A 15062-nucleotide genomic window follows, 5' to 3' on the forward strand; every position below is an offset into this window, starting at 1 on the left:
GATAAAGAATTTCACAAAGCAGCAAGAATTTCATCATGACAATAAAACAATGAGAAGAAAAAAGTTGATATCCAACTTTTATAAATACACTCTTTTTGCTCTTCAACGTCACCGATCGAAATGGGGCTAGAAACGTTAAGTACCTTGCTGTATTATTTGGCAGAGAATAATTTCCATAGCTGATCACATATTCGGGTAGATCACCCATCTGCACTAGCAAACGAATTTTGTTAAAATTTCAGGATTCTCCCATTTCACTCTCTTCTCATGTATTATTATTATATTACAATGTTTGAACATCTTATAAAATACAAAGATAAAAAAAATAATAATTACTTGTACTATCTTGCTATAACACTTCAATGAGAGAATTAGTTAACTGTAATGACTAGTAATACCATACATGATCTCAAATACAATCTTGACACTTCTAATCACTGCATAAATATTTTCTTAGTTTTTAAGATAGCAGAACACACAGATCCGACCCTCATTACGTAGGGTTAGTAGTACCCTTAATCAAAATAAGACAATGCACTTTCAAACTCAACCAAATATAGAGGAGAGTTAGTTCAGATTAAAAGATTGCTAAGGCCGGTGTTTAAAAATTTGGCCCGGTCATCGACTCGGTCGAGGTCAAAGGTCACAGAGTCACTTCGTTGACCCGATTTTATACATTAGAAAAATATAAAATATATCCTATATGAAAAATTCAAAAAAATCAAACCACCAATAATCAAATATTCAAAATATATTTAACATAATCCTTTCACAAGTCAATATTACACAATCTAATCTAAGTATTAAACTATCAAAGTACAAAACACATATTTCAATGGAGTTAATGAAAAGTTATATCAACAAAATTAGGCCTTCCTTATCATTCTTACAACAGCATGTGAAAAGAGATCTCTTACCCAAGACAGAAGAACAACAAAGGAGAGGTGGCCGCGCGATGAAACAACGGTGGGAGAGAAGAACCAGCACGGCAAAGGAGAGGGAGAGAGTACTGGAGAGGATAGGAGGAACCACCATCACGGCGAAGGAGGTCACCGAATCAGGAAGAATAAGTCTGGGTCTGGGAGAGAAGATTGAAAAAGAAGAAGAAGAATGATTCAGATTTTAGATCTAGTTCTAGATCTAGCTAGGCGGCAGTTTTTTTTTTTACATACCAAATGACTTCTTTTCGTGTGTAAATTTAAATAAAAAATGCAGTGACCCCCCGACCTAGGAGTCACGAGTTCAACTGAGAGATTTCGGGGGTCAAAGAGGTCAACGTACATACAAGGTCTAACTGCTGACCCCAACCCTAAAAAATAGAGAGTTAGTGACCCGAAGGAGTTGACCCCGGAACGGGTTGAGATTTTAAAACACTGACTAAGGTTGTGCTATGTACGCTTCTCAACTCAATAGTAAGTAGAAAAATAACTTTTCTTGATTGCTTTGTGGTGCAATTGCTGTTCAGTACTTTTATAGATTGATTTTGAAGTAAGTAATGACTACTAAATAAGCATTGAGAGATGAAAATATGTGCGGAACATGTTCACCCATCACAGAATAAATGAAGATTATTTCCTAGTTGTAAGATTCTGGTAAAAGAAAAAATAAAATAAAGAATGATCTTTATTATATTTTTGGAGTGTAAGACCAATTAGTACTCGGAAAAAGTTGAAATTACACCTACCCCACTATTGTTGGGTTGGAAGCAAGATGAAGCTGAGTGTGGTGTATATGATGACGATGATGATGATGGAATCGATGAATATGGCATTTGCAGTAGTCTTGGAACTTCCTGAGCATGTTGTGGAGGGACAAATTCAAGTAAAAAAAGAATTGGTAGGTTTAAGGGAAAGGGGAGAGAAGTAAGAGAAATATACCTACATTGTTGAAATTAGATTGGTAAGGGGGGAGAGGAGGATCACAGGGAGAGGCCATCTGTTGCTGTTGCTGACGACGTATCTGTCTCTCCAATTCAGCAATTCCAGGCCCTCTCCATTTTTGTTTTTTGTTTGATGAACTAGACCCATTTTCTGTTTCATTGTCACACATTCCCTGAGTTGGTAAAGCGGCGCGGACAGGAGGATTATAGGGAGGGGATATCTGTTTCTGTTTCTGTTGCTGTTGCTGTTGCTGACTACGTAAGGTGATCAATCTCTCCAATTCAGCAATTCCAGGTCCTCTCCGTGGTTTCTTTTTGTTTGATGAACTAAACCCATTTCCTGTTTCATTGCCACCCATTGTGAAAGCTCTCTCTTCTTTTTCTTGTGCTGTACTGCCAGACACATAGAGAGAGATCGAGACAGAGAGAAATTTGCGAAACCGGGAGACTACTGTTTTTAAATTGTTTCATTATAGATTTCAATGTTAAATATGTCCTGGAGCATTGGGCTTTTTTATATTTTATTGCATAATTTAGGGTTTTTAATAATTATTACTTATTTATTTTTTTGTTATTTTTTAGATTATGTTTGGATGTGTGTTGATTGTACGTTATCTCTTTTGATTGTATATATTTTTTTATTGTTTCTTAGATTATGTTCGGATGTGTGTTGATAATTGTACGTTATCTCCTTTGATTGTATATATTTTTTTTTGTTATTTCTTAGATTATGTCTGGATGTGTGTTGATTGTACGTTATCTCTTTTGATTGCATATATTTTTTTTGTTATTTCTTAGATTATGTTTGGATGTGTGTTGATCGTACGTTATCTCCTTTGATTACACAAAATGTCTTTTGATTTTGTTTGATTTTATTTTTATTTTATTTTGTTTGCCTATTTAAGGTTTGGAGAATCATATTTTTATTTAATTATTTTTTATTAATAAAATTTAAAATAATAATAATAATAATATTTTCTCGCACTTACTTCTTGTATTCAATTTTTTTTTTCTATTTAGTCAATTGATTAATGCTTTCCTTTATATATTTGTTGAATCGACATCCCAAGATTATAAACATAACTAACTACTGGTCTCTTTCGTTTCTTTTATTTTTTTTAACAAAACAACCACAAATATTAATTAGTCTGATATATGATTCAAATTAATCAAGTTTGATAAATGTAGACAAAAAAAGGTTTCAAAAGGCAACTTGTGTTGAACTAAATTTTAGTCATACTATCCACCAAAAAAATAAAAAATTGAGTCATATTGAGAGAGCCACACATGATCACCAACCATGTCGATCAGGCATGGAAACCATACAGACCATACTTGAAAAGGGTGGAAAGAGAAAAATTATGTTGATATAAATAGGGATATGTTATATTTACAAAAAAAAATAAATTAATTTTTACAAATTATATTATGTACTCCTGGGAGCTGTACATTCCTAATTGAGTGTACTCCCTTGAATATATAATATAGTTTGTAAAATAAAAAATTTGTAAACATAACGCTCGCCTATAAATATAATGCTATATTTATGTGAATTAGTTTGACTTTAAATCTAACCAAAGACTATTTTTTAAATTGTTTTCTTAAAACACACAAAAATTTCAATTTACTCCATTTTACTAGCTTATCTCATTTTTCAATGTTAATAATATCAACTTAAAAGAGATAGATATTTCAATATTAAACTTTTGAATATCATGAAAAACTATGTAAAATTATGTCAACTGAGTTTGTTCCCATACAAAGGATAGAACAAAATATATACGGAATACTAATTTTTAGTATATTATTCGTGAAAAACATTGGAATATTTTATTTCAACGAAATAACACTTTTCGGATACCATTTCCGTTCAAAATCTTCCATCAGTTTCCAAAATTATAGCCCTGGTGAATGCAAAATTCAACTCAAGCTGTTACGGAGAGTAGGAGGTCTAAGAGAGTCACAACTCACAAGTGCACCAAGTTGGGCTTTGGACTATGAGACTTATTAGTTATTAGTTATTGCACTTGGTGTAATAGTTGAGAATGGTACGGAGTGTTTGTTGTTAGTCACCGTTGTTAGTTATTATCATGTGTAGTTACTGTCATGTGTAACTGTCACTACAAAAAATAGGTTGTTTAGCCACATTTAAAAACGTGGCTAAATTCATCAAAAAATGTGGCTATACCGAACTACCACAGTTTTGTCAAACGTGGCTAATCTTGGCGTGGCATTTATTTGGCCACATTTTTCTTGTCATTTTGCTACAGCTGTCATGAGTGTGGTAGCATTATTTTGGCCACGATAATTTTGACGTTAGCCACATTATAAATGTGGCTAAATTGAAGTTAGAGAATAAAAAAATAATACATTCCTATTTCTTTTATAATATTTAAAAAATATTATAAAAGAAATAGAAACGTATTTAAGAAAAAAATGACATTATTTAAGAAATTATAAAAACTAATTTATTTGAGATACATAAAATTTACCCTCAACTAGCTAAAAATAATCATAAAGGAAATTAATCAAGAGACACACACACTCACTTGCATCAATAAAATTCTGTTTCCAATAATATAAGTTTCACCAATAATCATGCCTATCCCATGATTTAATAAAATCACCTCCTCAATTTTCGCAGCTATATAAAAAACAATAAAGATGATGTGTATGACTCTGCATGCATAACCCAAAAAAACAAAGAATAAAAATAAAAAAAAGTTGGAATTTTAAAGTTTCGAAACTATACATACTTATATTCTTTGGTTATTTTCTAGAATGGAAAAATGCATAGATATTTGTTAGTAAAAGGGGGAAATTTTTAAGGTACAACGGTGGTACCATTTTTTCAGTGGGGAGAACCAATAAAAAATGGAGAGAGAATGTGAAAGTGAGATGAAAAAAATAAAAAATAAAAAAATTCCAAGTGCCAAAATTTAAAAGGAAATCGCACAAAAGTTCGCTCAAAGGGGGTAAAATACATCTAAAGCTCCAAGAAACAAAAATATGTGCTCAGCCAGAGTACCACCAATGAGCTTCAGGGCTGAATGTGATTCCCTGAAACAGGATCCTTAACATGTAAACACATGCTATCCGCAGCCTCTGCTCATAAATGCTCCTTAAGTTCCTGGATTAGAAGTAACAAAGAAAATACACTTCTGCTTCAGTATTCATATTAAGGATAATGGTTGTATTGTCCAAAATATATATATGTACACTTTTTAAAGAATGATGAGCGGCTAAAAAACTTCAATGGCAATATTTAATCAAAAGTATAAGTTATTTCATTTACTCCGGCTGTGACTGAAAATAACTTTCTATGCTAATACTAGTGCCTAATAAGTGGAAATCGCATAAAAAAATCATTTGTGTTATGTTCCTTACCAGTAGAATTCTGTTAATATTGCTGGCACCACAGACTTTATGAGCAAATGAAGATCTTTCAGGATTTGGTTGAGGGAAAATATGGCTTTAGCACACAATCTGGTGGACTTTTTCTCCTCAAAGATTTGCAAGCAGCACATCTTGATTTTTTCATTGTCAGATTCTTGTGTATCTCTTCAAAGATTTCTAAGCACAAAATGATTCTGTCAGATTGGCAAGTTTTTCCTCCTTGAAATCATTCTTTGCTAATATTAATTAGATATTAATTTCTAATTAATATCTAATTAGAAATGTAAAGGCTGATTTGTAAAGGCCAGAATTCTTGCACCTGCATTTGTTAAAAGAATTAGTTATTTCTTGCATATTAACTCAACTCCCATGAGACTTTCCCAAAAAAATGTAGTATTTTTCCAATAAAAGGTCGTGGTTTGCTTCAAATTGTGTAACACGGCAAAGGCCATCGGATAGCATGCCAACAAAAATTTGCTCATTATAAAGAATTTAAATGTGATTTGCAGTATTAACCTTGATTATTTGTCTTAGCGGAAAACAATCTCCATTGCAGTAACAGGAGAAGTATTCAAGTATATATATTAAAAAAAATAAGCATAGAAAACCAACCTAAAGAACTTAGATGATCTGGCAATGAAATCCCACTTGCTGCACCAACCTAAAAAAAAAATAAGAAGTTTTTTATATAAAAGAATTTTATCAGTATCAATCAGAATAATAAACAAACTGAAAAAGTTAAATTGACTTAAACCGAGGAAAATGGCTTACATCATTCCACCCATCATAGACACAAGAAAGGAAGGAATCATCACTGCAGTTCCTAAGGCCAAAATGTAATGCTGAAAACCCAGAGTTATTGTCTCAGCTGTTAAATAATGATACCTTCAAATCTGTGAGGAGACCAAAAGGAAAAATAAATAAAAAAAGAAGTTAACCACCTATCAATTTACAACATCATATTGGGGTTCTGAGTGTATGGAGTCCGTATATCAAGATACGGATACTATACATAATCAATCCCTAAAATGTACTTATTAAACAAAAGCCAAGGAAAGCTCTTAAAAGTGTTCTATCAAACAACTGTGCCAAAACAAATATAAAAATGGCTTATTGTGTATAAGTAATTTTTATGTTGATTGAGTTGAACTTAGGCATTAAATTCATGTATCTTCTATGAATAAAAATGGATATGCTCAGAATTTTCAGCTTGCACATTCTTCCACTTCGCTTTAATTAGAATAAACGATTTTATCCTCTGTTTATCAGTCATTAAGCTCTAACTCTGTTAGCCAGGATCTAAGTCGACATCATCCATGAAACCGAGAGAAACTTATAAATGAATAATTATCTTGTATCAATTATTAACTTCTATTATACTCATAAATCACCGTTTAGAGAAGTCAATTTTAGAAAGAAAAAAAATACTTCAATCGCGAAAATAACCATTGATATTAATGACATAGAACCAGAGAGAAATGTCTAAGCTGAAACTTAATGGATCTACCGATGCATCATCGCTAAGGAATTACGTCATTTGCAAAAAGTAAAACAAAAAGACTAGCTGCAATTTAATGAATCGCATTGAACGAGGTTAATTCTGCATATCAATCAAGTAGCATTATAGCAAACAAGAAAAGTCAGAATAGAAGGAATAGAACAAAATGCAGAGAAGTAAAATACCTTGCAAGCAATCACAGTTTTCGGCCTCTTTGCGAACAACATCATGAACAGAATCAATTAACTCAGCGCCTTCAGTATAATGAACTTTGGCCCAATTATTACCGTCACTAGACTGGCCAAAGACAAAGTTATCAGGTCGAAAGATCTTGCCGCAAGGTTCAGAATATACCTGCCACCAGAAGCCTCATTATACTTGGAGACGATCTGGTTACAGCATTGGCCACCTTGAACGTGCAATATTTCTCTCATTGTAGCGCTTCTGAAATGAAAGATGGAGAACGAGATTTAGGGTTTGCGAATTATTTGGTATTGGGAAATAAAGTTAATCTGAGAATAACAGAAATGCGCGAGTGTGAGAAATGAAAAGTTAATTCACCAGTTATCGGTGCGTTCGGCGTCGGAGTTGGTTTTCCGCATGGCCATCGTACAGAGAAATTGGTAAGTTAGAAGCACAGGTTTCAGAGTAATCTTTATTTTGAAAGGGATAAGACTGAACGCGCACAATATAACAGGGCTACACTTTGCTTTAGCAATGTGTGATGGGGATAAGAAGGGAATAAAAATATTATTAAACGTTAGCGGAAACGCGGAGCCTAAGGTTTACGACACTGCTCTAATCGCGTCCCGAATATGAGAGTTTTTACCGTGCTTAAATGACGTTTTTTTTGTAGTGTGTTGATCAGTAGTTGTTGTAATAGGAGTTAGTTACAGGTAGTTAGTGTCTTGTATAAAAATTCAAGGGACGCATTGTTCTCAATATCAATTAATCAGAATAAAATTTGTTGTTTTTCCTCCTCCTTATTAAGCTCTGCTCTATGACAAGCTTCTCGCGAAATCGACACTAACGATGTATGGACAGAATCAAAATGGACTCACAACTGTAATCAATAGGAACATACCGGGCCATTATGCTTAATTGTCTTTGTTCTATCTTATAGGCTTATAGCATCCACTTGAACATAATTTTATTAACTATTTTGTCTGGATTATTAATCCTTTTAACTCGTTGACACTAATACAACTGTTTTTCCATCATTTGCCTATGGAGGTTGATTCATTGATAGCTTTAGCACAGTACATAAATAATTAAATAGAGTACGGTAAGCTCTAAAGTAACCAACTTTATGGTAGCTTTGATCTTTATCTCTATCAGCATAAATAGGCATTATAATATGTACAATCCAGATCTTCAAGTGGTACTGACAAGACAGTTGTCACCCATGCTAGCTAGATCTTATATATATATATATATATATATGGGAAAAGTATTTCTACAGCCACTTTAGATAAGGTTATCTACAGCTACCTCTTTTTAACTAAGTACGACCGGTCGTATTTAGTTATAACAATAAAGCTGCTCTTTTTTTTTTCTCTCCCCAAACACTGTCGGCTGACGTGACAGAGAGAGAAAATGCATTTTTAATGTAGACCGGTCGTACTTAGTTAAAGAGGGGTAACTGTAGACAACCTTATTTAAAGTGGTTGCAGAAATGTTTTTTCATATATATATATATATATATATATATATATATATATATATATATAAAGAATTTCTCTAGTCAACAGATATAAATTATCTCCGGTAAGTCCAAAACGATATTATTTTGAGGCGAAAATTAAAGTGTTTTTTGTAATTCTAAGATATTGCAGAGTTATATTAGTTTTTATCATTATAATTTTTTTTATCTCCAGTGACTGAAGAAATACTTTTCTATATATATATATATATATATATATATATATATATATATATATGCCTTAATTTTGAGGTAAATAACTATGTCTATTGCTTCTTCCGTTGCTTTCAACCTTTTCTTTCGATGGCTCACTCAAAAACTTTGTGAAAAAAGGGACACCAAGAAAACAAGCACCTAAAGCTGTACTTAATGAAATCATAAACTGGCAGCAAACGACTTAAAAAAACCTCACAGCCACTTCCTATCAAAGAAAGTAACCGACTAAACTTCCATATTTGTAAGAGACCTTCAATGCTAAAACCACTTGCATCTTTCAGTTCCAAAGTGGCATATAAAGGATTCTCCGACTCCTAAGGTTTATATATATGTTAATGTATGAAACGGAACTTGATCTATATATAAGTATCACTAAGTCATGAGTGCTTATGATCGAACAGTCACAGTTAGCATATTTAAGTCATTCTGAATGGTCAGTTTTGTTAAAAGCTACAGCATATATTTTATTTTGGATGCTGCCTTCGCAAAATGTATATCCAGTTCAATGTTTATTGAAGAAAGAAAATCATGTATGTTTATGTAAGGTAGATCTATAGCTTCTTGCATGAAATAAAGTATCAATTATCTCCTACGTACTCCTAGCTAGTACCATACCATGTAACCTTACCTGTAAACACATTTAACTAATAACACAAATTCCTGACTTCATGATTGATTTAGCTATGCTAGCAAATGGAAACTATAAATGAAAATCACTATGGATAATAACTTCTCATTTCTTTGAGAATTATGTAAAGGGAGAGTTTTTTCATCGATTTATATGCAAAGAGCCAATCTATCTTCCATTACAAGGGTATGATCACCAGTGGACACTTTAGGACAAACATATATATATATATATATATATATATATATATATATATTGGCTTGTTCACTTTTTGTGAGAATCTCTCATTTTCTAGTGGCAGATCCAAGAGATAATCTGAGCTCCAAATCTAACTCTTGAGTGTCACTTGATTCAAAGTTCTGACTGCTTGAGTCCGGGGAACCACTCCTATGCTTCTCGGTATCTATGTCTTGTGAGTCCTAATTATGGAGGAACAAAAAAACATAATAAGGTCATTTTGAATTTACAGATAAATTATTGGGTGCCAAATACATCTTTTATGGTGGAATATGTATAAATATTTGATGAGTTGCATGCATATTGAAAAAAATTCCTTACATGTAGGTTTAGAAAGGGTCCAATTATGCTGGATTGAGCAGAAATCTGGTTCTCCAAGATGGCTGTGGCATAATCCCATCTGGTTTAAGATAAAGAATTCCACATATCAGCAATAAATTCATTATGACAATAAAACGAAGAGAAGAAAAAATATCCAACTTTTATAAACACACACTTTGTGTTCATCGATCAATGGCACGGATCAAAAAAGGGCTGGAAGCGTTAAGTACCTTGCTGTATTTGTGGGCTGAGAATCTCCATAGCTGATGTTTGTTTTTTCATATTCGGATAGACCCATCTGCACTAGCCAACGATTTTTATCAAAATTTCAGGATTCTCCCAACTCATTCTCTTCTCATGTATTATCAGTATATTACTATACTCGAACATCTTATAAAATAAATAAATAAAAAAGAACAATTACTTGTACTATCCAGCAACAAGAATTAGGTGACTGTAATAACGAATAAAACCGAAGATGATTTCGAATACAATCTTGACCCCTTCTAATCACTTAATTTTGGTAAATTTCCAGCTAGCAGAGCACACAGATTTAATTTAGGGTTAGTCGTACCCTTGATCAATGTAATAAACCATAAGAGTTGGCACATCTGGTCGAATTTTTCACCCACGTTAGTTAGCCGTGACAACTCAACCAAACATAGAGGAGAGTTATTTCAGAATAAATAGGTTATATATTATATCACAAAGGAATATCACAAAGGAAAACTACAAGGAATTGAAAAATAACCGTGTTGATTGCTTTGTGGTGCAATTACTACGCATTTGTATGGATTAATTTTGAAGTAATGACTACTAATTAAGCAGGGAGAGGTGAAAATATGTGCGCAGGAAGAATGATCTCTATTAAATTGTACAAGAGTAAGACCAATTGGTATTTAGGAAAAGCTAAAATTACACCTACCTTAATGTGGGGTTGGAAGCCATATGAAGCTGAGTATGATGTTGTAGATGACGATGAGTAAGAAAAAGATGATGATGGTACCGATGAATATGCTATATTTTGCACTGTTGGATCTTCCAGCTGCATGTTCTGGAGGGACAAAACTCCAATATTGAATTTCACAAATTCAAGTTAAAAAATTGGTAGCTTTTAGAGAGAGAGAGAGAGAAGTAGAGAGGTATACGTTGTTGAAATTAGGTGGGTAAGGGCCATGGAGAGAAGGATGATAGGCAGAGGCAATTTGATCATGTAATCTGATTTTCTCCAATTGAGCAACTCCAAGTCCTCTCTGTGGTTGCTTTGGCTTGTCTGAATTGTTCTTCTTCCCTGCTTTTCTTGATGAAGAAGACCCACTTCCTCCTCTTTCATTTCCAAGGTTTGGTTCTCCAAAATAATTGCTACCCATATCTCCAAAATATAAAGCTGATCGATTGGCTTAATTTGCAAAACCAGGGAGAGACTTGTGTTTTTAAGCTGCCTGCACCCCCAGCAAGTATTGCATCGCTGGATCACATCGTGTGTCAGATTTCAATGTTATATATATACACCCAGATTCTATGCACTCTCTCCTCCTATCCTTTTGCTTCAACATGTTATTTTATTTTTATTTTTTCTGTGAACTGTAATTTGATTATTATATCAATAATGATCCCATTATTTAATAATTTTCCAACCTATATATTATATAGACTTTGGAGACTATCTTGGAAAGGGATTGTCTCTCATTTAATATGTTAAATAAGCAGTAACGGTAGACCTTATGTAGCCACGCGCCATAACGTAGGTTAGGGGTATTAAAACGGGTTGACACGACACGAATTTGATACGATAGCAATATATCAACATGAACATAATACGAATAACACGCAAAATAGGGGTCAAAACGGTAATTGACAAAAAAAGATTTAAAAAAATGGGTCGAAATTAAAAAAAATTAAAAAATAATAAAAAATAATTAAAAAAAATATGGGCAACACGAACACGACACGAATTTTTTACGTGTCATTTTTTTCCAACACGAACACGTCACGATTTTTTTGCGGGTCAACCCGAATACGAATTTTAGTGTCGTGTCACGGGTCAACCTGCGTGTCATAACCTATATTAACACCCTATTACAAGCGATAATATTCATTAAAGAAAAATTAATAATGCATACTATACTAAGGCTTTACTTTTTATGTGATTGCTGTAGAAAAATTTGTCTGTCATTTTTATGAAAAAAAGAAGAAGAATAGGTCTCATGTAATACAGTTTGTGTCAAAAAAATTTGCTTATATAAGAATATGAAGTGTGTGACAGATAATTCTTTTTACAATAACTATATAAATATTTTTCCCTTATACTAAATATGTAGAAGAAGGTGCTGAGGTTTATCACTTCATTCAAATTTTACTTGTTTAATGTGTGTGAAAAGATGCTAAACACAACATTTAACATGATAAATCTTTTTAAGGTAATTTTATATGTGATTATATGAATTCCACTAATTGAAGTAGATAACGAAGCTTTAAATGGGTTCCACTTTGCATGTGGTTTCCTAGAGTTTACTGTCAATTTGTCCCAGCTGATAATACACTAAACTGAAATGACACAGCTGTAAATTCCATAATTAAGAGACTTATTAATAAAGGAAAGTAAAATAAAACTAGTAATGAATAATTTAAAAAAGGATCTGGATCCTCTTATGTGAAAATTCACATGACCATGTCATGTGAGGAATCATAACCATACAAAGGTGGATCAATGGTAATAAAGGAAGAGAGAAAAAAAATGTTAAAATAGGTAGTTACGAAATCATAACTGTTGATTTACCTTTGTATGGTTGTGATCTTCCCGCATGATCATATCATGTTTTTTTCACATGAGAGGATTTATTTCCACTGTAGTTTCAAAATTATATCGCCTTTTTTAATTTATGTTGTTTTTAAATCTAAAAGATATACAGATGATAGTCTTGCTTAACATATGAGGAAGGATTGACCTAAAGATTGCGATAGTTAAAACAATATATACATGATAATAATAATAATGTGGTTATAATTAAGTGTTGAAAGACAAAATCTAATTGAGCTGTTTCGCGCATGATTTGTGGGTCATATTTTATGAGTTGTTTGTGTGGTGGAAAGTGAGAATCCTCCAAATTGTTAGCCAGACATGTGAACCCATTCAAATTACAAGAAACCCCACTAATCCTCACCAAAAGTATGTCATTTGTTGCTTAAGCAGAGGACATAAAAACATAGACAAAGTACTATAGTTAAAAAGTATATATAGTAATTGTTGCTTTACATAATTTGGGATTTGCTTCCTTTTCTTTCCTTTCACTTAAACTTTTTATTTCTTTTATGGTTGTTTCCTTTTCTTTTCTTTTCCCCCATCTTTCTTTCTTCTAGACATTAGGGTTAGGGTGCTGATCTAAACGCCATTACTTTTTTTTTAGTTTTTAGTGATAGCCTCCTATATGCTGTATCACTTTGAAGTTTGAACCAATAAATTAAATGAGCAATTAACTTGAAAATGCAAAATTCAGTTGACTGTAATTAGAATAATAGTAAAGTAAAAATATATTGGGCAGTTAATCATCTCGGGCAATCCAGCAGTTGTCATATAAATCATATTAGAAAAAGTAATCTCCAGCAAAAGATCGATGCTTCACTATTGGCCTTAATGCTCCACCAATAACACTAGATATTCAATCAATAATCTTCATTGGAGAGAAGAGTAAAGATTTGAAGTGAAAATAGAATACAAGAGCAACTTTCTCTTGCTATTTACCATGGCATTTGCATTTTCTGTTTCTTCCTTTCCATTTCGTTATGTCCAGATAAAAAAAAAAAATTAAGATTTTTTCATCGGTTCCATCAACGATTAAACCAATCAAGCTGAGTAAGATAACACAAAGGCAGTGAACTCTATATCCAAAACTCACAAGACCACGAGTTAAGCTAAAACAACACATATTAGATGATATACACGCTTGGTGGTATCTCATTAATTTATTTTTTGGGTATACCAACTTTAATTACTTTTTTGAGATGAGTCACCTCCCGCTATCCTCATAAGTTTCAATTCTTTAAGTCAGTTATAAGACTAATTCCAAGTCGGGATTTAGTCACAATTAAAGCTCTTCGACCATAGTTAATATTTTTGTATAAAGGGATTTTGATGTAGTTTGATTTGGATTATGTAATTAATTTTTGTTTTTAATCTTAGTTTATATTCCTAAATTTGAGTGTTATTTCGTTGTTTTGACATTTCTATGACGTGACACTCATGAATTAATTAGATGTTCATGTATGAATAAAAAAAATAATGCATGATCTAGATCTTTATGATGAACACGACAATATTGGCTAGATCTAGGATAGAGATAGCTAATTGTATGGTTTTGCTTGAGAAATTCCCTATTTTGTTTACTGCCTTTTATTTTTCGAATTAAATTAAGTGATTACTCATTCCAATATATAGTTACATGAAATAGGACTAATACATCAAGATATTAGGTATTAGTTAATTTTAAAACTTATAAGAGATCAACATAATTAACAATTAATTTAGATAGAATCTTAAAAATATTATTTAAATTATGAAAAATAATACATATATAAATAATTTTAAATTTTAAAAAAGAGAAATTAAGATGATATACATCATTTTCTAACAAAAGAAGTCACTCAAAAAAAGTGTATTCCTAGTGTATTCTAATTTAATATAGAGGGAAGTCATACTTACAATTTTTTTTCACTAAATTTTTTTTACCATCCAATCTAAATTGTTGATTTTTTGATAATTATTTAACGGTTATGATTTATTAGATTATAATTATTAAATTCTAATAAATTATAACGATTAAAATTGAAAAAAGTTGTAAGTATAACTTTTTCGTTTAATATATAAGTGTGAATTGCTTAATAATTAATTTAAATTTAATTTACAATCTCATTTAATTAAAATTTGAAGTTATTCTCACTAAAAATAGGAAACTGAAGTTTTAAAACAGAAAAAATGATAGAAAGTAACTAAGGAATCTAATCATTATATTTGAAGGGTAATTATATTTGAAATGAATTAATTTAATATTCTGAAAAAATATTTTAAAAAAAATCCTTTTAATTGTGAAACTACTTATCTAATTCTAATAAACGAAGATAGTACAATAAAAGTTTTTTCTACTCTTAAAAATGAGAATGCAATGATGGATAATTGATGGAATATTAC

General features: G+C 31.8%; 1 protein-coding gene across 1 annotated transcript; it reads right to left on the reverse strand.

Moving 5' to 3' along the window:
• Nucleotides 1-9603: 9603 nt before the first annotated feature.
• Nucleotides 9604-11247, reverse strand: LOC133289833 (protein SPEAR3-like). Its single transcript, XM_061487836.1, has 5 exons — nt 11026-11247; nt 10803-10922; nt 10108-10175; nt 9878-9956; nt 9604-9738 (listed from the first exon to the last, which is right to left on the reverse strand). Exons 1-5 carry the CDS (start codon nt 11245-11247, stop codon nt 9604-9606), a joined length of 624 nt encoding a protein of 207 aa, XP_061343820.1.
• Nucleotides 11248-15062: the final 3815 nt, after the last annotated feature.

This window comes from Gastrolobium bilobum, unplaced genomic scaffold, assembly GCF_033153095.1.
Source record: "Gastrolobium bilobum isolate Gb01-03AN ecotype WA unplaced genomic scaffold, APGP_CSIRO_Gbil_v1 utg4848, whole genome shotgun sequence".
Classification (NCBI taxonomy): Eukaryota; Viridiplantae; Streptophyta; class Magnoliopsida; order Fabales; family Fabaceae; genus Gastrolobium; species Gastrolobium bilobum.